The sequence below is a fragment of the Erpetoichthys calabaricus genome, chromosome 14 (genome assembly GCF_900747795.2).
Source record: "Erpetoichthys calabaricus chromosome 14, fErpCal1.3, whole genome shotgun sequence".
Taxonomy (NCBI): Eukaryota; Metazoa; Chordata; class Cladistia; order Polypteriformes; family Polypteridae; genus Erpetoichthys; species Erpetoichthys calabaricus.
In genome coordinates this window covers 3,567,501-3,593,387 of record NC_041407.2, presented here as the reverse complement: position 1 = coordinate 3,593,387, position 25,887 = coordinate 3,567,501, and the positions used below count along the sequence as shown (strand labels likewise).

Genomic DNA, 25,887 nt, shown 5'->3' with positions numbered 1-25,887 from the left:
ATCATGAAGAAATGGAAAGAATTTGGCACAAACTGAAGACGACGAGTGAGGTGGGAGAACACTGAAGGAGTCACAAAATGCACTGACTGACATCAGGGAGAAGGTGTACACCACAACAGTGTCTCACCAGTCATAGCTTTATAGGAGAGGGGCAATGAGGAAAAAATGGACAGCAGGGACACAGGAGACTCTGAAGTCAGCTGGTAGAAGGTTCTGTGATCTGAGGAGACCAAAATTGAGCTTTTTGTCCATTAGACTAAACGCCATGTTTGAACACTGTATATTGTCCCAAACACACCATCCTCACCATGAAGCTTGACCGTGGGGGTGCTTTTCTGCAGCAGGGCCTGGAAGGCCCTCAAGGGTACAATTAATGTGGCAAAATATCCTGGAAGAAAACCAGATGGAATCTGCAAGAAACCTGCACCTCGGGAGAAGGCAACAAGCCCAAGCTGCACATTAATGGCTTCAAAACAACAACATCCGAGGTCCTGGAGTAGCAGAGTCCGAGTCCAGATCTCAATCCAATTGACAAAGGCTCTGCTCTCACAATCACCATGACACCGACAGAGCCGAGCAAAGAAGGGGCAAAGAAGAACAGAGAAGCCTATTAAAGCTGATAGAGACAGAGCTGTCATGGCTGCCATCCACTAAATACTAGCTTGCAGGGAGTGGATGTTTTGTGTTTTATTTTATTTTTTTTTAGACCATTTGCACACATCTGCTTTCCCTTTGTCATTAAGGAGTCTTTTTTCAATTGAGTATTGTGAAAAAAGATCCAATCAAACCCACTGTGATTCAATATTGTATAATAAAGAAATGTGACAAGGCCGAGGGCTTTTCATAGGTGCTGAATGGGCACCTTTGCTGGCAAACATCATAATGGTGGCATCACAAGAAGGAGCATTGGAATGAAGACAGCCAGGGTGAATTTGGCACTTCTCTGAATGGATGCACGTATGGAGCAGTGCAACCGTTTAAATTGTCATGTGTTTTTCTAGAAAGTTGAGCTAACATCCATTACAGCTGGACGTGAAAACTAACCATGCCATCTTTGTGTTTCACGCCTCTCAGCCTGCTCCTTTTTCTGAGCTTCAGGTAATGCAAATCTCTAAAACTTCAAACAGGTAAGAAATGCAATCTCAAACGAATGGTCCATGCAAAGTTAGGACTGCAGTCCCCCACGCTAGCGAGTTTCCGAAAACCGGTTTGTGATGTTCCTTTGGATGTAACATTCAGCCGACACTGAAGACCCAAATTCTCTTTGCTTTATGACCCTCGATTTCAAGTTTTAAGCCATGACCCTCAGCAGCGCTATCCTGGTAACCGATGCCATACTGTACTGTAAGTGAGCTGTCATCAGTACACACTTATCCGTTTTTTTAATGCCAAGTTGTAATTCCATTAATCACTTCATGATAGCAGAAGTCTGACCAACAATATGGGATAAATGTGAATCTCCCTTCCAATACGACCCCCCCCCTCTATTCCAATCTCAAGCTCTCATTTGTCAAAGCAAACATTTGTTTCTAAGCACCTCCGCCTATGAGCTTAAAAAGGGCCCACAGCTTACATTTAGCACTTCATCTTTTGAATTTATTATTGCGTCCATTGAAAAGTCAAAACGTAGACATTTGCATTCACAGAAGCAGGTGCAGGTCCAATGTAAAAGGTAATTGCTTCTCACAAAGTTGAAAAATTACCTGATGAGTACATTACATTCTCTCAACTCTACTCAAAATGACTTGGCTCTAGAGGCAGGGTGCATTGATCACAGTCTGAATCAATTATTTTCTGTAGATGCTCTGAAAATTTTATTTATTTATTCCCCTCCCCAGCCATTTTCTTCTTGTGCTAGACACCAAGTTCTCGGCTCTCTTAGGGGCGCTTCGGCTACATTCTCTGAAGTGCCAGTCACTTCATCAGCCCCTCGTTACCTTTGACTAACGACTCGACTCAGTCCTACATCAGCGTGACAATATATGACAAAAGAAATTCATTTGAGTTGCCTCCCCTCTTCAACTTGATTGGCTGAAGATATACACATCTAGCAAATTCAGTATAATAAAACTGTGCAGCTCAGGCACACAGGCTGTACAGGAGACTCCCGATCTAAATAAATTGGCTCTACTTATCACTGCCACATTCAGGAAGAGCTACAATTTATATAGCAGACTACTGAAAGACAACGTTTAAAGACTACGTGACAAATGTTACAAGCGTTTGTCTGGATATTTTCGATTAACAGGCAGAGCACTAAAGAAACAAAGGCAATGTTCTCTTTAGCATCAGCAGCCTCCGATCTGAGTGCTTGACAGTAAAATCACACCCATGTTGTATGCTTGTCAAGTGCATTTTGTATGCCATTCATGTCATGGCTTTTCTTAAAGCAACGTGGGAGGTTGCAACGCCTTTTGAGGAAAATGCTTTATTTCCTTAATTAATGCAGACGTTGAAGAGGAACTTGCTGAAATGTGATTTCAATTCCGGCAGTAGCACACGACAAACAGACTTCATGCTTTACACACTTTCTTTCCTTAAAGAACATCCCCTAAACAGCTTAGTGAATACAGCAGCACACTTCTTTCCATATTTTCAGCAAGGGAGCCACTTGCAGGTTCAGTGACTTGTGCTGGGTCAGCGGTGAGGATGAACCTGCTGCTTTTACGGTGCCACTAAGAAGTCTTCACGTTTTATTGAATCCCAGGTGGTTTAATTTGGCTTTTTCAACACTGATCAACAGAAAAAGAAAGACCCTTTAATGTCAAAAACGATCTCTGCAAAGTGTTCTAAAATAACTACAGATATAAAACACAAAATCATTCATGTCATAAGTATTCACCGTTTGAATATGATGCCCCTCGGTCATCGTTGGCACAATACATTGCTTTTTAATGTTCCATCATTACTAGAATGAAGGTCATCTGTCTGGGACTTCAAGTGATTTTATCTGAAGGTGCAACTTGTGGTGAGTCAGTATGGTGGTCTAATACGCTGGTACTGGACAAAGTGCTGAACTACAACATTTTTATTTTGGTGCCATGCCAGCTTTATGCTATTTTTGGGACTAGAAGTAAATTCTTGCGTGCAGGCCCAGGTTGCTCAGCACGTTAGCAGCTCCAAGGTGGGATCACACCCACCTCTGCTCTTTAAGGCAATATCTGTGTAACGAGGGGGTGCAGGCCAGGGGGGACAGACCAGCTGGGTACCATTTTACTACCAGTACTGAGGTGCAAAAGCTGGCATCGGTACCAAAGTCAAAAGTTTACTATCAACCTAAAACTATAACCTGCACAACAAAGACGAAAGAACACTTGAGCACAAATCAGGTGGTGGAGACAACATTAATGTTCTGATGTTACATTCAACTGCGGTGGGCTGGCGCCCTGCCCAGGATCTGTTCCTGCCTTGTGCCCTGTGCTGGCTGGGATTGGCTCCAGCAGACCCCCCGTGACCCTGTGTTAGGATATAGCGGGTTGGATGACTGACTGACTGACTGTTACACAGTCGGGGCTTTGTGTTTTTATTCTGAGCCTGATTCTCTCATCCTTCCAGAGCATTCAGTTTCCCCTTCTTCTAAACCCCTCATATTGCTATGATCTGTGTCCATTAGTACATTTTTGAACTTATTCTGTTTTATGTTATATCCCAGGGTAGGTTTTTTTTTTGGGGTTACATAATCCAGTTCTGAAAGGCTAAGGTTTGGTTTTCAGACACTTACAAATTTTTCTGACGCCATGTTGTTTTTTCATGGCCGCTGGAATGTTTTAGCAGCGTTTTGTACAGCATTACAATGCAACATCACCTGGATAAGCGTGGCGCTGATGCCATCATCGTGGCGGGTTAAAGTATTGGTGCAGTGCACTCTCTCATTGTCTGAGTTTGTGGATATAAAATCAAGGAGATTGTGATTTATTGGTTAGGGTTTATGCTCCAGTTTCGACTGTACTTCTGGCAAAAGACTTAAATTGATAGATTAGTGTTTTGGTTTGATACAAATTTGGACAAACCCTTTATTAATACCTTTGCTAGCTAGGATTCTTAACTTTTATGGGTCACCTCCATCCACTCTTTTCCCTGGGCCCTACCACTCGTCATGTAACAAATTTCTAAGGTGATAGTCTCAGTTGAGAGTAAAATGATGTTTGCGTTCAGTCATACCCAATCGATCAGAGTTATGTTGTGTCTTTTCATATCTAGCTAGCTATTAAATAGCATTGTTCACACCTATCCATTGTACAGTGTGTTTCAGATCAGTCTATCATAATCTGTTATATACTGTAGTGCTTTTCAAATCTACTTGTTTCATGCAGTGCCTTACATATTTATTGTAGATACAGTACTGTACATCCTTTCATGCTGCACCAATCACTGTGCATTTTATACTCTGCATTTTTATACTATGAATATTTTATAACTATCTATTCATTTACTTTAATCATTAGGAATCCTTATTCTTGAAAATAAATTAAGTGTTTCTAAGGCACTAGCAACTCTTCAAGCTATAAACACACTACAGTGGTTCTTAAATTAATTAATAAATTGCTGATTTAAAAGCAATTAAACACATTAAATTGTGTCCTTAAAATATAATATAATGGTATACATACCTCAGGGCAGACATTAGACTGCAGAAGGCGGCTGTTACATTAACCATCGGCCTGCCTGAATACGCATCAGCAGTGAAGATGTTGGCCACGTATGGCCGTTCTCTTGTAAAAGAGTTTTCATGAAGAAGAAGAAAAAAAAAGAAACCAACTAAACATTTTATCACCTCACAGGGATTATGGGATTCTGCAATGGCAACGATGTCATGTCATGTGGAGTTTAGGGATTCAGGGAAGGCTCTCGCTAGGCAATGACTTGGTCCAGTACATTCGCCTGGCAGCAAACAATTTGCACCTTGCTGTTTCATCTGGCCATTTTTTTTTTTAAATAACTAAGAAAGATGGCAGAATTTTGCTGAAAACTGCAAAAGTGCAAATGTCTGAAATAGAAACCCTTTAATTAATTTACTTTTTGTAATTTACTAAAATAAAGACTGCTTCCATTTTGAAACCCAGTGAACTGCTTACTGGGGTACCTTTAGTGTGGAGGCCACATGTCCTCCCTGCGTTTTCCAGGCTTTGTTGACCAACGACTCGCATTCTGGTCCACTGGCACCACAACAAGCCCTGATGTAGATGTGTGCCATGGCGCCCCATTCGTGGACTGGTTCCTACCCTAAACTAATGTTGTCTGGATAGACAATGGCCTCCCATAGCTATGAACTTGATCAGCAGAATCAGAAAACATGAATGGTGGGCATGATTACCACAAGATTGGCTAGTAATGCCCTTGATATTATAATTGTATTGATTAATTTTGATTAATAACACCAGGATGAAATCGCTATTTTGTGTTGTTAACTGCATATACTGGAGTCTGTAGAGACACAGTACAGCAGAACCTCCATTTAGTAGGAAAACACTTAGAATATCATTAATGTGAAATAATTACAGTGTAAATGCTGGATTAGTTTAAAAATGTACTGTCTAAAGTAACATTTTTTATTTTTTTTAAATATAGCACACTTGCTAACAAAGGATCTGTTACTGCTTTTGCTGATATTCAAATAATTATCAAGTATAACAACACAAAACTTCCTTTTTTTTTTAAAATAAATATTACTTTTGGGAAACCTGCCATCACCATCGCTCACCATTCAAAAATGTAAACTATGGCGGAAGATTAAATATAATAATTCGTTACATTTATATAGCGCTTTTCTCAGTACTTAAAGCGCTATCCACACAGGGAGGACCCGGGAAGCAAGCCCACAATGGGAATGGTAAATGTGGATTCTGCTGTATTAAGAAAGCAAAGGTGGCATGTGTATATAAAACAAAAGCAGATAATAAATCTTAACTGTCAGCCATATAAGATTAAGAACTTAATTTAAACACAACCTGATAGTTCTGTTGTACATGGTGGCAGTGCCAGGTGACACCCACTCAGAGCTCTAGGTGGGGTGGATGGATGTTGCCCTTCATTGCCCGTAGCGAGTAGTCAGTATTATTAGACTTTGATGACGTGTTGTTGCCCCCCCCCTTGGCGTTCGGAGTACGTGCCCTTCAGCAGCACAAGCGGCATACCGCAGACTTTAATGAGCGTGCGCCCCATGGTGTACAGAGCGTGTGAACTTTAACTTTCATAAGCTGGTAACCGCGCCATCTCACTACCATCAGAGTTCAGCAAAGAAAGGAGGAGGTGCTCCCACTTGGCATCCGAAGCGGGCATCTCTCAACTTTAACAAATGGTGTACCACAGATGACGGCATCCTAGGCAGTTGCCAAGGTCACCTAATGTTTTGACCAGCGCTGCGGGTATGTAAAAGCATTACATTTGACAACATACAGCATGGCTCAAGAAGTATTTAGATGGTGACACACTATTACATTTATATAATACGCAAGAATATAAATACAGCACCATCAAAGCAAAAAATCAACATCTCTAAATACTTTTTAAACTTACTTTAAGCATATGCAGTATTTGCACATATCCAGCAATTATCTCTAACTTCTATGAGATATGGCACTACTGCAACAGCATAACCACAATGGTGTGCACAGTGTACAGTTAGAGTGTAAACACAATAAGGAAATCATTAAGTGTGGCCAATGGAGAAAGTACTGCAGTCTGTTTAATAATAATAATAATGATGATTCTGTCATTCAGTGTGTTTACATACACACACACAAAACCGGATTAAGGGGAAAAAACAAATTAAGGACTAAACCTTAAAAATACACATTTACATGGGAAAGCAATCTTCTGGAATTCTTTCACAAATCATCATTTAACTGTGCAAAGAGAATTAAATGTCATCATTGGCCACTGTGAATCTGAAAATAAGCATATATATTGAATTAAATTGCCGCCTTATATATAAGCTTCTGTTACCAAATTGCATGCAGCACACTCTTTTCTACATGGATTGATCCCTACAGAGGAGTGGCATACGAGAAGTACGCATGCTTCATGGCTTAACAACAACGCCAGTATTTTTACTTCAATAAGATAAGTATTATGATAGGATACTTGTTACTTGAACAGGTAATCAATCGTACATACTGTACTGCACTTTACTTTTAACATGTTAGCCTACTGCTCACGAGACGGTGTTGCTAATATCAGTACTGCATTTTCAGGTCATCATTTAGTGATTTCTTAAACATTATGGCAAATCACTTCAACCAGGAGAAGGAATAATGTCATTGGCTGGACATATTTTATTTTGTGGATGATACTTCCCGAGAGCAAATACAAAGTAAATACCTGTACAGACTGACAGTGTGCGGTGGACATGCACAGACTTCAGTACCCTAGTTAAGGATTTACATGGCCACATAATCAGGTTATTCACAGAGAGACCTACGTCTGTTAATCCGGTTTCTCAGAAGCCAATAACCTGATTTCTCTAACTGTAATAAGGGTTTATACAGCATTTTAGAAGTTAGGTTTCTGTGAACAATGGGGTTATTGAAGCACAAATAAACGCATCTATTGATGGTCATGGTGGTCCTTGTTCACCACATAATCTAATCATGCAAACCTGCTACTTCTCCTGCAAGGTCCATGAGGTCAGTGCGGTTCTTGAGCCTCGAACAGTTGCATCTCCTTTCTTGAATAAAGCCTGCGGTTTGCAATCATCGGCTTTTCAGTGTAAAATCCTCATTGATATAATGAACTGTGAAGTTCAGGCGTGTGTTTCCATAGTTCTACTCAACCACACAAATTAGATGTGGTTGCATAAAGCACCACTTACTTCAGATTCATTTCAATTTCTGTCAGACATTTGGGAATAAAGTAAAGGCAACATAACAAATAATTGCAGGAGGAGATGGTATCCGTCTTACCCTGGGTGTATTGATCCCTAATGAACTTGGAGTCGCACTCGCCCACCGATACTACAGTGTGGCAGGCTAGATATTTCAGAAGGGATGCACAACACGAACAAAAGCAGAGGGCCAGCTTGCTGTATAGACAGATGACAAGTGACTTTGTCTTAATTTTGCAAGCGTGCTAGTGAGTGTGTGTATGAGTGGACCTGTGCAGGGTTGGTTCCCCCTACCTTACATCTGCAGTTGATAGGAAAGCCCAGCCTCTACCCACGAACTGGATTTGAGCATGCAATCTTGTGTTAATAAATTAACTTTTCTGTAATGTGAGTTAGAGGATAAAAAGAGGACAGTGACGTGTTCTGCGACAGGCGGAGCTGCCAGCGGACTCCAGGAGCCAGAAGGTGCAGATGAGGTGAGGTTCACCGCAAGCTGAAAAGGAATGCTGTTCGTCTTTTCTTCAAATTTAGGTGCCAGTCCTTTAGAATCGGAGCCTTTACTCTTGCAGGCAAGTCCCTTAGGTGTTTTCTTTTTTTGTTCCAGGTTTCTTTTTGCTAGATCTGTCATGCCGTCTTTGAATCATCCCCTTTTGCAATCTCTACAGATGTCGAGGTCCTTGTTTCTAAACACTTATGCTCCTAGGCCTATATTTCTTTTAAATAGACATCTATGATTTTAGAGGTTATTGTTTTTTACACTCAAATCCATTTAACTTAAAGTGGCTCCCAGCAACATAATCTCCTTTTTCTAGGAAACAATATCCTTAACTCTCCTTCACCTTTTTTCATTTCATTCCTTTGGACTTATGAATGTTCCTCCATCCATTTATTTTCTGAATTCAATTTTTCCATTACTGTATTGTCCCCTTACAGAATTGGGCACAAGGGAGGCACCACTCCTGGATGGGGCATCAGTCTATTATTGCATAGCACACTCATACATCCTGGTCAGCTGAAAGCAGCCAGTTAACCTATTACAGCTTTATGGGAAAACTGGAGTATCAAGAGAAAGCCCACAGTGGAAGCAACTGGGCCAGGAATTGAATTTAGGTTTCTAGGTGATAGGCAGTGATAGGGAATATAAGCATTTTGGCATTGGTAATAAAAATTACTAGCCATCCTGCGGCGTAGCATACGCCGCATAATCATGCCGTTTTTTTAAAATGATTTTTAAGCACAGGGGAAAAAAATGAACATTTGAAAAATCCGTAATTTAATAAACCACCAAGAAAAGTAACATTGCAACAATGCATGCTACGAACCAACATACGATTGTCCGTGACTTAAAACTGAAGGACCACCATCGCACCTTCTCCTCCCGGAGCGAGAGATGGGGCTGGACAGCGCTCGGGTGCAGAGGGCGGAACGGGGGGGGAGAGGGGAAGGACACCCATTCTGCCCCATTCGTCCCGGCCCCCCCGCCATTCTAGTCTGCTGATTTCTTAGTCATCGTTCAGTATGCACTGCCTGCTCATGTGCCCGCCCCCAACTCCTCACCTGAGTCGCTTTCGTCTGTACAGTCCACATGCACCTGTGAGTCACATTGACTTTTCATTGTTCTTTGTGGTTCCGGCTGCTTTTCTACAGTATATATAATCCACCAAGTCACCCAACCATGGTAGTAGTGAGCGAGGTGGGGGGGTGTGTACAAAGGGCAGGGACGTAATAAGTGCGAGCGTATGACTCGCACTTACTGGGAATTCCTCGTTCGTGGGGAACAATTGCAAGCCCAGGACTCCATCACGAATGGGGCTCAACGGCTTACCCACGCCCGTCGACGCCGGGTAGACACATGTTGATCCATTCAGTGTAGCGTGCGTGCAGTACCGGACATCCAAGGGCATCACAGACCTGTTATTGCTCAATCTCACATGGCTGAAAACCACTTGTCCCTCTAAGAAGTTGGACACCGACCGCTCTTGGGTTGCGTAACTATTTAGCTGGTGCCCTTCCGTCAATTCCTTTAAGTTTCAGCTTTGCAACCATACTCCCCCCGGAACCCAAAGACTTTGGTACCCGGTTGGCTGCCCGGCGGGTCATGGGAATGACGCTGCCAGATCGCCAGTCGGCATGGTTTATGGTCGGAACTACGACGGCATGCGACTGTCTTCAAACCTCCGACTTTCGTTCTTGATTAATGAAAACATTCTTGGCAAATGCTTTCGCTCAAATTGTTGGTGGGCGGGGCTCTGTCTTGCGTGAGTCTTGCTTGCCATGGACTGCCGTGGCTCTGTGAGTTGTCGTCGTATCCCATGGTCTTAGCGTTGGTGGGCGGGTCTCTGTGAGTTGGCGGGCGTGGCTATGTCATGCGTATCCCATGGTTGTCTTGCTTGTTCTGTCGGCTTAGTGAATTATATATATATAGATCATATCACATATGTTAACATGTCAAGGGTATTATACAATTCATGTTAAGAATTGTAAGACTGGGAGGTTTTGTTTTTTCACTTTGTATCTTTACTACTGTATGGCTCACAAAAGGTTCATTTTCTAGGCTTTGAGGGCTCGTAGCCCGATAATGCAAATGCTAGCAAGTGAGACTCATGATTTATTGGATGCCAGCATGCATGGTGAATCTTGACTAATTAGATACCTTTCAGGATGAGTTTGTGCTAATATAGTCTGTCAAAATGGCACTGGGCAGACATTAGGACTTAGAGGTGTTCACCATATGCCCCAACAACCATTAAACAGGTAGCAGCTTCAAGTAAAAGGAAGAAGAGGGAAGAAGGAGAAGCAGAAGATGCATGGCGTGAGCCACCAAACAGCAAAAACACAATTGCTGAGAGCCACTGCTTTGGTCAGCACCATTTGTGACATCTGCTCAACGTCCAGGCTGTATGTTGCGATTGTCACGCTCTTTTGCTTTGCTTTTCCTTCAGGCATGTTAAGTAATTTTGAAGATTATAACAAGTAAATAAAAAGTTGAATTCTGCTCCATTGCTGGTTTTGTTGCTCTGTCTTGTCACCAGGGGTCTAGAAAATAGGGGGGGGATGTGTCCTAACAGGGAAACAGAGCTGCAGTCAACTCTGGGTAAAGTCTGAGTGTAGCTCCAGATGCAAGAGCATTGAGGACGAGGGCTGTGCCGCTGTAATGAGTGTGAAATTTTGAACTCTGAGCAAATGTTTGATGTATCTGCTTTCATTATAACAGGCTATTTTACTGGTATTGTTGTAGTGATAAAGTCTTGTAGGTACCAGGAAGGAAAGACAGGAATCCTGGCCAGGTGTGAATCCTTCCAATGGATGGGCTGGGGGGAACGGGCTTACTGGGTGCAGTTCATTCCTCCACACGACCGGTGGCAGCGTTCCTTAAGGCTGGACCAGATTAAGACAACCGCAGGGTGGCATGGGAGTTGAAGTCTGGAAACACAGCCCTGCTGGGGTCTTTGAATACTTCCAGATGGTGCTGCTGTGGCATCTGCATAACCTAGAAATGCTCTGGACAACCTGGACAGGAGACCTAAAGCAGTTCCTGGGTCTAGTTTAAAAGAAAGCCCTCTACCACATTTGAATTGAGTCAGAGTCAGGAGGCAGTAGGCAATGCTTTCTTGGAGGAGGAAGGATGAATATTTTTTTTGTGGTGTTCTTATGAAAAGGTATGTGTCACATAAAAATCATTTATTTGAACCTGGAATTGTTTGAGGCCCAGTGGAGCCCCTAGTGGTTACAGTCTGTACTAGCAAGAAACTTCCAGGTTTAAGAGAAAACTTTTGGTCATATATAACTATAACTTGCTCGTTTGCTCTGATGACTGCGCAACCAGGCAGAAACTGTAAGAAAAGGAACTTGGGGTCATCTAATGAGACAATTTAACCACAGGCTGAGATCGTACAAGACAATAAGCACATTTTCCACTAGCCCACTGCCATGAGTAGAACATCAGTTGGTAGAAGGTTTGAGAATATACTGTAGGTTGTCCATACACAGGGTTTATCCAGAGACATGAGCCCAGAAGATAGGAAGAGAGCTGGTGCCTGACACCCCATTGGTCAAATCAAAGATCTATCAGATCAGAAGCACAGCCACTTGAGATGTAGGCACACTGGGTTTTTAGATTCTATCCAGAATACATTTTGGCACATTAAGTTCTGCTGTTTAGGAAATTATATTCTATACCGAGTGAACAAATGTTTGAACTGGCTTTTCTGCTTTGGCTTGAACTCTTTCTAAACAGTCTGGGGTCCTAGAGATAAGGGAAAAGTGTTTTCACCAACAAGTTCATCGATGACCACAAGTGGAGCTTCCAGAATGCGGTTACACATCTACAACAGGCTAGAAAATGGGACTTAATAGAGCAAGAGTCAAAGGCTGGGGGTACTTGGGACTACACAGAAAAGTCTTAAGGCAAGGACAAGGTCACCATCAGATCCTTCCCATGACAAAGCAGACTCCTTCCCATACAAGGTGGGTACAGCGATTGGAGGGCAAGAGTTGAGTTGGAGCACATACAGTAGGTGTGGGTCTGCCCAATAACGAACCTGAGCACGAGAATAAACAAATCTACTTTTTAGAATAAGGTCACCCCAAAACTCTAACAATAAAGCAGACAGGAACACCTAAGCTTTCAGATAGTAAAGCCAACGCTGTTTAGACAGGATAGCAGAGTCAATTTCAGATACATAACTTCACATGAATCGAGGCACTTGGCGTTTGATGCTCTACTGTGTGTTACGTTACAGCAGTTCACATGTGCATCAACAAGTGCATTTTTTTTTGACTTGAATGTTTTCCTTGGCCACCTGGAAAACCAACACAAAAAATGTAACAGCTGGTCCCTCAGCCTCCCAGTGTAGGAGCACATAAGCAAAATAAACTAACGGAGGACTGAGTGAAAGAACAGCAGCAAAAAACAAAAAAAAAAAAAACTTAAGAATGTTTAATGCAGCAACCCCACCTTTTCCGAAAATCGGATTCATTTACATTTTAAACAGGACGTCATGTGCACAACTGAGCTGTTCTTACAATCAGAAGGCCTGAAAGGCTTACAAAAAACTAGCGGTTTCGGAAGATGACATTTGATAAAACAACACAGTCCTTTCAACCTGACGACGGCAGCGTCTGGAAGATGCTTTTCGTTCTTTGCCTGATCATTGACTAGCCAGTTTATTTAAACACGTACCACAATTTCTCTCCTGTCAAGGGTGCAATCAACCTTTCGAAGCAAGTCTGCAATTTCCTTTTCAGAGACTGGTCCATTGACCCTCCTCGCCGCAGAAAACGGTCTATCAACACAATCCTGCCTTCACATCCTAAACAGCGGGGTGCGGGCTTGAATACAGTACCTCTCCACAGACACCTGCCTTTCACTTACAATTGCTGTTGACACCAGGGGTTGTGTTTCATTAAGGCACAGCTGGAAACCCAGCCTTTTAAAATTCACTTCTATTTGCTTATTTGTTAATTAAACAGAAGCAGCCCAGCTGCCAGAAATATAAAATGTCACTTTCAATTCAACATCAATAGATTTTTTTTATTTTTATATAAAATACAAATGATAAACAGCAATGGCAGGATGAGCAGGCAGCCTGTTTGAATCTACTAAAAAGAAGCAAAGAATAGGACCTTGAGCTTCCGTGGTGTCTAATTCTTTGTTTGGTATGCTCAGAGTGGCAAAATGTTTGACAACTTGTTTTGTTACCTTTGCTATCATAAAAAAAGTTATAATCATAAAAAGTGTTATACACAAACATACAGTACTTAGCATAATATCATCAACTCAGAGTTGCAGAGAACCAAGGAGTCCCAAAGCAAGTACAGTAATCCCTCGCTATATCGCACTTCGACTTTCGCGGCTTCACTCTATCGCGGATTTTATATGTAAGCATATCTAAATATATAACGCGGATTTTTCGCTGCTTCGCGGGTTTCTGCAGACAATGGGTCTTTTTACTTCTGGTATTTGCTTCCTCAGTTGGTTTGCCCAGTTGATTTCATACAAGAGATGCTATTGGCGGATGGCTGAGAAGCTACCCAATCAGAGCACGCAGTTAAGTTCCTGTGTGCTGCTGATTTGCTCAGCGATGGAGTGCTGCATTAACCAGGAAATCTCATCTCACTCATTCAGCATTAACGTGCTCCTGCTACTGCTTCAGGGGCCGTGTCCAAGCGCCAACAGAAGATGCAAATGATTGCAGAAAATATAAAAGTTTTGGATATGTTGAAGGAAGGGAACATCTACACCACTGCAGGACACCATTACAGCATCAATGAGTCCACGATTCTTTTTATTTAAAAAGGAGGAAAAGCCTATAAGATCTGCGGCCGCAGTGTCCTTTAAGCAGGGGGCAAAACGAGTTGCAAGTGGATGTGATAAGGCGGTAGTCTGGATGGAATCTGCTTTAGGGATTTGGATTGAAGACTGATGGAAGAACAACAACGGCGGTGCTACACAGTCGCCTGAAGAGGCTCTTTTAGAAGAGCTGTAACGCTCTCCTCTGTTGTGCAGTAAAATTAAACTCATCGTTATCGGACAAGTCGTTGTGTCATTGTTGGTGAGTAACCATAATTAATTATCTACGTACAGTACTTATTACATGTACATAGTTTAGTGTCACTGTACACACATTTTACTGTATACAATTTTTCTTGCATTGTACGTATTTGTTGCTGGTGGCCTGTCTGTCATAATGGCTGTAACATATGTGATATTGGAGACGCTCGAGATCTTTAAAATATTTAGGTTTTACTGTATATAAACTGTGTTTACATACATAATTTCAACGAATCTTACCTAATATCTAAGAGAATGCAAAGGGTTTATGCTGTATAATTGTGCGGGAAATGTTTATAATAGTGTGGGAGAGTTTATAAGGGCTTAAAATATATAAAAATTACCATATGAACATATGGTTTCTACTTCGTGGATTTTCACCTTTTGCGGGGAGTTCTGGAACGCAACCCCCGCGATGGAGGAGGGATTACTGTAGTCCTAAACCGGTCCAATAAAGTCCACTAGAAGGGTATTCCACTGGCAAACACTACATCTTAATAAAATAAAACATCTACTCTTCATAAAACGGACTCCAAGCACAAGGGCAAAATGGAATTGGCTGTAACAAAGGCAGTCCAAGATAAAAACTCCCAATACAAAATCTAAAAGCACATCCAAAAAACAGAACAGAAAGTCATAAAGTTAGAGATCCAATAAGAAATCACAATGAACACAACAACACTCACCGACTGCCTAGTGCATTGTATTCATTTTTGCACAATAAAGCAAAGTCTATAAAATAAACTGAGTGAAACAAGACCATTCAGCAGCATACCTGAGTGTCCCAGCGGGCTCCTTCCATGAAGAGGCCATGAACGTAGGCTCCCTCACGAGGAGGGCTACTGAAATCCTCACGGTTCTTCTTGGTGACGTCACACTGCAGGCACATCTTATCCAGGGGCCACTCATTTTTTCTAGCCATGGACTGCATGATGGCAGTGAGGAAGGACTGAGGGTTGAAGAACCCTGCCAACCACACAGAAGCGGGGAGTGCAAAGTCTCCAGTCCAAGTCTCCAACTCCTTGATCCTGAAGAGGAGGTCAACAAACCAGCCGGCCAGCCCAGACATTGATGGATAGGCGCGCTTTGTCCATGATTCAGGGACTTGGTCAGGAAAATGGCATTTTGTAAATTTTCCATGTCACTTGTCATTGTGAGTTCACCCTAGGAGTCAAAATAAAGTTTAGTCAGCCTTATTGTAAAGATGATGTTGATATGTTTTAAAAATATTACTTATAGGAAGTTAGTTCTTTTAAAGTTTTTATGAGGATCTAATATTATCTACCAAGTTTCTAGGGCAAGTGTCTACTCTTAACTTGAAATGAGACAGCATAAGCAGTGTAAGCATAAGCATGTGGGAATACGAGACTCCCCAGGGCTCAGGACAGCTAAGCAATAGCACCGCCAGGCCAAGAGGGGGCGCAATGCAGATCAAGTACTTTTTCTTTGCATAGTTCAGAGGGATGTCAGTTAGACGTTGAGTGACCTCACTTCTGCACACATATGCATCCCCCACAAGTGACCCCTTCTGGGAAACAGTGATCTAAAACCAGCTGGCACTGGAAGGAGTCATAAATTCTTGGACTCAAATGTGACCGATTCAGAATGCTCAGGCGTACTACTTTCTTAAGGCCTTTATAGCACCCACCTGTCTTCTTTGTTTTAACCTTTTTACCCTTTCAACTGTTGGCATTAAACTGGTTCCACGGGTTACCCAACAATTCTTGTGTTTCACAAGGCTTATCTGTGACAGCAGAAAAAGGCTCCAGATCATTTCTTAAAAACTGATCACTAACCCCAATCTAGTTCTTCACTCTCTTTTCTTGCAGTTCTTTCAAAAACAAGTCAACTTAAAATTTGAAGGTCCCCAAAGAACTACTGTCCACTACAATGCTTGGTAAAGTATTTATTGTCATCTATGGTTAACAAATGTCACTGTGAAATTTAATTTCCACCATCTTCGGTCTCCGACCGTTCTTCTTCTTAAAGAACTCATTTTAAAGGTACAGCTGGCATCTACAATCCTAATGCCCTTTATGATTATAAGCACTTGTCACAAATTAACTGAAAATCTTATTTGGAATAAAACAATTCAACACCTTCAAACTTTCCTTATTTGTTCATAGTCCACAATTCCTGAATAAGTATAGAATTTCATCTTTGGAAATTTCTACAGGGTTGATGATATCTGTTTTTGTGATATGGAAATCAAAACTGCAAACAGTATTCAAGGTGAGGCATGACCTCTTTTGACTTGTACTTGACACAATAACCCAACATTCTATCTAGTCCCTACATCTTTGACTTATGGGGTGCTTACAGTTTTTACACTCCCCTCATTGTGTCAATATATATGATATTTTAGATTCTATGTGTAATATTTCACTCTTACTGACATTTAATATCATCTACCACATATCTGCAAAACCCTGAATTCTTTCAAGGTATCTTTACAGATTTTCCCAGACTCCACTGTATATCTGCTAATCCCCCTAGTTTAGTGTCATCCGCAAACTTAACCAGGTTCTTAGTCCCATTCTTTTTTTTTTTTTTTTTAATATTTTTATTTTATTAATTTTCATTGTAATCATTCCATACAAACAGATCAATTTATAACCCAACAAATTTGAAAACGAATCAAACCCCACCCCCATTCTTATGTACATCACTTATGTAAATTGAAAAGGTCACAGCATTCATCCCTGTGGGATTCCAATTTTAAAATCACCAAATTCATAAAACTTTCTTATTCAATTTGGGCCACAGGATTTAATTATACAATTAGAATTATTGTAAATCTAGCAAAGGAGGCAATATGAGGCAACAGGGTGAGACAGAAGACAAACACTGCAGGTCCCAGATTGTTTAGAGAAGGCCAGCAGTCCCAGAGGAGTTCAACGGAAGATAAGTGGCAGACACCAAAAGCGGATATGTCCTGGTTAATGCAAGATGTTCTCATATAAATTTTATTGGTTCTAAGGATTGAATTACAATGAGTAAATTACAAGTCAGAAGTACATACAGGACTACATCTGCTCAAATCAGATCGGGGAAGGAATTTCTGAGTCTCAGGATGCTCTATAGCAGCTGCTGGCTTAGGAGTGATTGTACAAGAGGTTAGTGCATGAATGTGCTTCTCTCAGAGGGAAAATGAAAAAGTCCTGGCAGAAGAATGAGAGAAAGGTACAGTGGTACCAAAGTTGGGGTTAACTGCTATTTACTTGGTCATATGTATTACTTTAATCATGTCTCTCCATTGTGTGGTCTGGAATCCATTTGTTGTAGATCCATATTATGTGTTCCAGATATAAATGGCTAATTTGCTCAGCATTTGCCAAGGCTTTAGAGATGTATGTGGAATCAAATACAGTGCCCTACGCTAGGATCTCTGATTTGGAATGTCTCTTGTCCGTCCAGACTCAATTTTAGATTTCATCATCTAAAAATGTTACTCTAGAGAAAAGGTCAGGAATGCATACATCCATCCTGGAAAATTATCACAGGCAACTCCTCAAAAAGTACATTTAGGACTCAAGCCAGGAAGCACCTCTTTATGTAAAGAGCTGTGGGAATCTGGAACCAAACTACCGAGGCATGTAGCTGAAGCAGAAACGTTAAATAAATATCTCAATGAGATATTGGGGCAGTTTAGCTATTCAGAATTAGTGCTTCTAAAATTTATGTTCTTATGGAACCACCAGACATACCCTCCCCACCAAAGAAGGTGAGCTAAAAGAAGTTAAGTAGGACCAGCAAAAAAAAAAAAAAAAAAAAAAAAAACGAACAAGTCGCTAACAAGCAAAGTTCAAAAAAGGGAGACCAAAAATTCAAAGACTAAAATCTTTTGCCAGAAATTAGATAGGAAAACATACACAAAGTGTTCACTGTTTAGATTGAGTGTTAATCCACAAACTGGGACAATGAGATTCTCATTATGTTCGCTTCTATACCGTTGCGTCAAAGATGTTATCTCACATGCCTTCTGGGACACTCATCAATACCCACTTGTGTCCTAGCAAGTGGACCTCAAAATTTAGTATTTTGGTATTTGGTACACTGTACTAAAAACCGCAGCATTCGCAAAAACAAAATGGCAACATGGTAAAAATAAATTAGAAAGAATCAAATTTCAAATACCAGTAAACTATTGTTAAATCAAGAAAATAATGTTACCCTGGAATCCATCTTAAAGAAAATCAGTTAGAAATGTATTAAACCACGACAAACTTAAAATGCAATAAAATCATAACACCCATAACACTCCTTCTCTCATCATACCCATTGGAATAAAAATGGAATAGAACAGAAGGGTGTCAATTACTGTGCAATTCTGGTCATAATATATTACTATATGTGTGTTCTGGCTTTAATTTGCCATTTGAATCACCAGGGATCAGTTCTTGCTGTTTATTATTAAGTCCAAGGAGCAATGAGAAAGTTATTTTTAGTTAATGTAGTTTCCTTTAATAATGTGACTGTGACAGTCAGGGCCATTATGTTACCTGACGTGACATATAAATAGGACCGCATACTCAAGTACTCCTGGTTACCTGTGTCAGTTTGATCTAACATACTCATCTCTTGCCTGTCTTCAAACCACGTCTTGGTTTCCATCTATCATTTCCTGGTATTTCAGTGCTCATGTTAATTTTCAGGCACTTCAGCACGTCCTTAACATTTCTTAAGTGAAAATAAAACACACCCTGAGCAACTATTACTTATAAAATCATGATGTCTTTTGTCATGGATGGCATACAGGTCTGAATGTCGATCTGTAAACACACCAAGTGCAGGGAAACAAAAGATAACTGAAGAAACTGAAGTTGAAACTGCCTTTTCTAAAGCACTCCTGTGAATTTACAATCTAACATGTTCTGCAGTATGAACAGGTCATCCTGGGCCCCGAGAGCACTTTACAATTAGTCTAAAGAGCTGTCCCCCTTTCGAAGGAGAGCTGATCATTCATCATAGTGACCCAATTAACTGTTTATAGATGTTCAGGCAAGCGCACACTTCCAGAGGGACAACCGATTTATTATTTAACTGTTCGGCAATCCTAATTTTAAAAAGGAGCCTAAGAGCGTAGGCAGCCTGCAGTTTAAGAAACACTGAAATATATTCAGCATTTAATCAAGAACAATGGGGCTCAATAGTTTACATTTGAACATTATGGTGAAAGGCTAGGCTTCCTTTTGAATTCTTATTACTTAACGTACTAGCAATCTCAAATCAAATGAGGACAATAGGAAGCAAGGAAAGATGTCCAATATGTTTTTGTTCTACCGTCTAAGAGCATAAGAAATTTGATAAACGAGTGGAGGCTGTTCAAGTTTATCAAGCTTGTTTGTTTAGCCAATAGCTAAGCTGTCCCCATATCTCATCCACATACTAGTTAAAGGTTAACAAGAGTTCTGCTTCAACTATGTGCCTCAGTAATTGTTCAAGATTCCCACAATTCTTTGTGTAAAGAAGTGCTTCCTGGCTTCAGTCCTAAATAAACTTGCCTTTAATTTCCACTGATGTCCTCAAGTATTTGTTTCACCATTTAGTTGAAAGAATTCTGCTGGATTTACTTTATCAACATCAAAACCTGGACTAGGTCCCAACGTTGTCTCCACTGCTCAAGAATAAACAGTTTTAATTCCCCGAGTCTGTTACAGTAGGACATGTCCTTAAGTCCTAGGTTGCTCTTGGCTGCTCTCCTCTGCACAGCTTTTCACAAAATTCTGCAGGATGTGGTCTCAACGGTGCATTACATATAGTCTGAACATAACGTCGCTCTAGTTATATTTAACAGTTTCTATGATATAACCTAACATGTTGTTTGCCTTTACAATAGCTTCTGCTCATTACTTAGATGATGAAAAGTTTGTGTCACCATAAACCCCTTTCTTCAGAGGCTGGTTCCTTTAGGACAGTGTCTCCTATATTGAATTAATAACTGACATTCCTTTAGCAAGCATATAGCACTTTTCCACTTTAAACAGCATCTTCCAAGTGTTCACTCAGTTCTCAAACTTGTCCAAATCTTTTTGAATTGTTTTTGCTGCTCTAATTTTCACAAGTTTAATAATTATACTAAAACTCTTGCCATTAATATAAACCAGAAAAAGTAACAGTCCCCCCTCCACTGATGACCTCACCCCACGTGGAGCATTCTACGCTGTAACCTTTCTTGGGCAAACATTTATATGAAACATGACTGACTTTGTTAATGTAAGGAAGCTTTACCTTCAGTCCTAGGTTAAGTTCTTTCAGAGACCTCTTGATCTCCCTGGTGAGGATATTCATTCGTTCACATTCCTGGAAGGCTACCACAATATAAGGAGTCCTTTCCTCCACTTTAGCCATTAACTCCACCAAGTTGAACTCTTCTGGTAGCTTCTCCATGATTTCATCCAAAATTGCCTTCACCTAATTTCAAAAGATAAAACAGAGGAGGGTTAACCAAAGAGACGAAGTGCCATCAAGAGTTAAACAGAAATACATGTGGAGATGTTTTCTGGTGAAGGGTAACGGCATTTCCCTGAACAATCTGACAATTGGTTTTGACAACACTATTAATTGCCCTCTCTTGAAAAGACTACAACAAATGAATGCTTAACTGGACTTTCTGAAGTCCCATAGTTCATTTTTTAAAAACAAACAATGGCAGAGATAAATTCTGCTTTCAAAAGTCAGGTAATACAGACTCGTATTTTAAAATCATACAGCTCATCTGGAGAAGGAGGTAGAATTAATATTACAGCAATTTGCACTAGAATGGAATGTAACAAGTTACTACCGTAATTCCTCCAAACCTTCACCGTGGATAGGCATGTTTTACAATAGTCAAATGAAACCGTTCATAAAGGAGCCAAGTAATATGTTTGTTTCTTCTTTCAAGGTTTATAGGAAAAGTAATAAGAATGTGACGTGGAAAGATAACAGGCTCATGTAAGAAGCTGCCAGAGGTCAGGGTTTTAAAACCAATCTGAAAAAAGGCAAGATCATTTAGAAATGACAGCTCTGAAGAGGACGTTTTCTTATAGAAAGTGACAAGAAAAAAGAAACAATAAGCAACAGAAAATCAGCAAAGAAGCAACTGATAAATAAGTGCTGGAGAATTGAGAACTCAGTAGCTGTGGGCATTCAGTTGTCAAATAAGAACAAGGGCATTTGCCATACAGTGGGGCTTCTGCTTCAGCCTGAAAAAAAAAAATGGTACTCACTATAATTGGATATTTTCTAGCGCTGTACAGACAGTATCACTGCTGAAAGAAGAAGAGTTTTCATAACCCTACGCCTTCAGAATAATGCATTAATATGGATAAGTTTTGGCAATTACTTTATCTGAATATTAAACTCATAAGATAAGGCAAAATTGGATTAACTTTAAAGTGTCCACCCTTTAAGGGGCACTAAGTGCCATGAGCAAATACAGTATGTCAAGGAAGTGTTGTTGTTTTGGCTTAATCCTATGTAATAATAGAGTAATTGTTCACATGGGAATTGGTGTCTAGGTTAGAGTCAGGTGGTGGCCTTTGGAGAGAAACCACTGGCACCTCCAGAGCTGAAGAAAGGCCAGAAAAACCGTAAAAAGCAGTCAGTATTAGTTAAATAAGCCAGTCACTGTAAATATTATTCTCAGAGATATTTACCTTTTTGAGCTGTAAGGCAAGCATTTCAAGGCTAATACATTGTGACTAATGATATATCATTATTAATCACTAAGCTGTGCTTGCTATCCCATCTAAGAAGGATTGAAATCTAAGTAATCAACTTGTCTCTGTTATGTGTCACTGTGTATTACATTCATAAAGGAAATGTGTTAATGTTTGTGATGTACCATCTTTTGATAGGGCCAACATTGAGGTGACTCTAAAACAGTGCTTATGCTATCATTTCCAGTACAAAAGCACGGGTACCGCCAGGGAACAGTAAAGCTTGTGAGTGTGCTGGGTGTACCAGATAAGACAACAGACAGAGGCATCGTTATAGAAGAAAAGAAGAATTTAGTGAATGGAAACACACTATGTTTCCTTAGGCCATTACACAGAAGACATCCCAGTGTTATGAATGTTGTTGCATTTTAAAGTAACTCTCCAACCAAAGAGGATATATTTGCATATGCTGCTTACTCCATTGTAGTGGTGGCCGAGAGAATTTTTTAATCTCATGTTTTGGTGAAGACATAACGAAAAAGTTTCTCATAGAATGGAACGTAATGATGGCCAATTGGCCACACTGGTTGGATAACAGCCAACTATATCAAAAACATCCAGGAAAAATAATCTCACATTACCTTGTGTTGCATAATACATACAGTATGTCAAGTTATCCAGTCGTGTGTTCACAATGTGCAAAATGCACGTATTGTCTGCTAAAATATCACATGCTGTCACGCTTTAGAATTGAAGACAGAACTCATGACCAGTGAATAAGTAGGAGGCCAGGAGTGGAGAAAATGTATACTGGTACTGATTTTTAAGAAAAAGGATGCTGTGCAGAGCTGTAGTAACTACAGAGGGATAACATTGATCAGCCACAGCATGGAGTTATGGGAAAGAGTAGTGGAAGCTCGGTTAACAAGGGAGGTGATGATTAGTGAGCAGCAGTGTGGTTTCAAGCCGGGAAGCAGCACTACAGATACGCTGTTTGCTCTGAGGGTGTTAATGAAGTATAGAGAAGTCCAGAAGGAGTTGTATTTTGTCTTTGTGGACCTGGACAAAGCATATGACAGGGTGCCTTGAGAGGAGTTGTGGTATCGTCTGAGGAAGTCGGGAGTGGCAGAGAAGAATGTTAAGAGTTGTACATCATATGTGCGAGGGAAGTGTGACAATGGTGAGGTCTGTATTAGGAGTGATGGATTCGTTCAAGGTCAAGGTGGGATTACATCAGGGATCAGCTCTGAGCCCTTTCTTATTTGCAACGGTGATGGACACATGAGATTAGACAGGAGTTGATTTTGCCTTATTTTCCTTTATTTCATGTCAAATGGAAAGGATTTCTGAAGTTGATGGCCAAAAATATACTTCTGTTTACCTTTTCTTCCCTAGTTGATCCTGCTCCTTCTCCTCCACTACTATCCCGAGGCTGCATCTCCAGAACTGTCCTGAATAACTTCTCGGAGGTTTGCGTGAGAAATCCGATTTCTGCATTGGGGTGCAGACCATAGAGGTAGGGAGACTCAGGAGGAAGGGTGTCATCAATGTACTAAAAACAGAACAACAGACCTCTTACAGCATATTCATAACACATTCAGAAAATAAACTATAAAAGTTTAAAGAAGACACTTAATGCTGACCACCAAGTCAATGCTGCATACGTTATTTAAGTTAATTATAGCTGAAAAAAAACTAACGGAATAAATATTAATAACAAAACAGGCTGTCAAGTTTTAAAGCAATCCGTCAGTCTTCACTCCCTCTACAGAGAAAACATAAAGTACTTTGAAATATAATTATAATCTTAATTTAAGAACAAAAAAAAAAGAATCAAATGGTGGAATGTACAAGGAGCTCTTTAAACAGATTAGAGAAACTATGAAGATCTTTTAATAGTGTATGACTCCTGCTTTCAGTAAATTCACAAGGAATCAGGTGTCTTTTACGAAACCACTGTTTTAACTCACTTGGAATTAAAACATTAAATGAAGAAAATCTGTACAGTGAGGGCACTTTGAGGGACATTGTATATTTGTATTAATAAATAAATGAAGACAGACAGACAGACATGTACATGTGTATTATATATCAAATGTATAAAAGACAAAAGCCCAGCTTGGTCTTTCTGATTATGATGACCAAATCCTCATAAAGAGTAAATGTGAGTTCAAATGACAACAATGCTAAAAAGACTCCTCGTGACAGGTCATGCTACATACCTGCATTGTGTCAACTGGGATGCAAAAACTATAACAACTAAAAACAAATTAGAGTACAAATATACAGGTAAGCAGCAAATCCTTCGATTTAGGGCATCAGTAAATTGTCACTTTTATTAAGCCTTTGACAAGGTCAAGTAGAGTGTTCAGAGAAGCTTTCTTACGACACTCAATATTCCTAAGGATGGTGCGGAGACAGTACTGCCAATCGAAAGTCTCCGTGGGAGGTCTCAGTATTCACCAATGTTTCACCTGCACTTTACACTCATACTAATCTAGATACACGGTGTTATGTCACGCACATTTAGAGTACTAATGGCCAGCAATTCAAGTCCTAGTTTTTTTGTGCTCTGACAGATACATTTATTTTACCATCATGATAAGTAAATTGACAAATGGTAAAAATGGTGCTTTACTTACACAGTTTCACTTCAGCATATGTATTTTTATTTATATCACATGGTCACACTCTATTCTCCACCATCTCATTGCTGTACTGAGAACTGCAAAAGCAGTCTGGTTGTTTGCAACCATTTTTATAATTGAGCAGGAGTCTTGCTTTGACAATAGTAACATGTACTGTATGTACATATTGTGTGGGTTAGCAGAGCGGGTGGATCACATGCAAAAGGTTTTCTTCTCCTTTCCCAATACATGGACAGAAGTCCAAAAGTGCCATCTGGGGCTTTGTTGGGACTTCTGCAAATTGGCATACCAACCAGGAACTTGAGACTCTGTCCAAGATGTAGTATTAAAGCTGGTGAAAGGAAGTCATGAGACCTCCTATTAATCTACCTGGCCACATGGCAGGAGAAGAAAGCTAATCCCAGGTTGCAGCCACATATAGGTGCCCCCTGCCCTTTAAGTACAGGGCTGTATGCCTCCCAAAGGGTCAATGATGACCTAGAACTGTTGGTCAGCCAGTTGACCTTTGTAGTAGAGTTACAGTTAACAGAGGCCTTTTTCCCTCATCCAGGTTAGTTTGGAGTCGGAAGCAAACTGGAGGCAAGGGCATATCTGGCAAGGAAGTACCGAAAATAACCACCAGCATTTCTGGAGAGATAGAGAGTAGGAGGAGAACAGTAGGCACGGGGCAGAATACTGTACATTGTGGAGTCAGGCCCTAGAGGAGACTCGACTTTGTGGAATGGATTGTCATGAGAGCGCCCCCTGCTGGTCACAATACATTTGTGAAATTAGAAAAACAGAGTCACCCTGTCCAGGGTGGATTTCTGTCTTGCACCCTGTGTAGACAGTTTGGGAGTGCAGGGTCCTGGAGATCCTGAACTACATAATCAGATGAGAAAAATGGATGAACATTCAGAGTAAGACGTTGTCAGGCTCTATTTTTTTTCCTGCTCTCATAATGGTCTGCAGGACTTCTGCTGGTTTCCTGGCAGTTTTCCATGAACTCTCTCTCATGCCTCATTTTGTTCCTAACCCAGAGCCACCCAGATGCTACCTTTGGCAACTACTTGGTCACTATGGCAACCTTAAAAAAAAAAAATTCCATTTGTATATGGTGTACAGTATATATAAAAATAGCATTCACTGTATATTTACATATATACTGTATATAAGAAAACTAAGACTGGTTCAGAGAGAACTCGATTCACTTCTTGCATTTAATAAACATTTCCAGAAATC

General features: G+C 40.5%; 1 protein-coding gene across 1 annotated transcript in view; it reads right to left on the bottom strand.

Annotated features, from left to right (window-relative positions):
• The window catches only part of dnah9 (dynein, axonemal, heavy chain 9), a 257,756-nt gene that overhangs the window by 6,589 nt on the left and 225,280 nt on the right, over positions 1-25,887 (bottom strand). Inside the window, 4 exon segments of the mRNA XM_051936263.1 lie at positions 15,151-15,488; positions 15,491-15,539; positions 20,607-20,789; positions 23,400-23,570. Of these exon segments, the coding sequence (XP_051792223.1) occupies positions 15,151-15,488; positions 15,491-15,539; positions 20,607-20,789; positions 23,400-23,570 (741 nt within the window).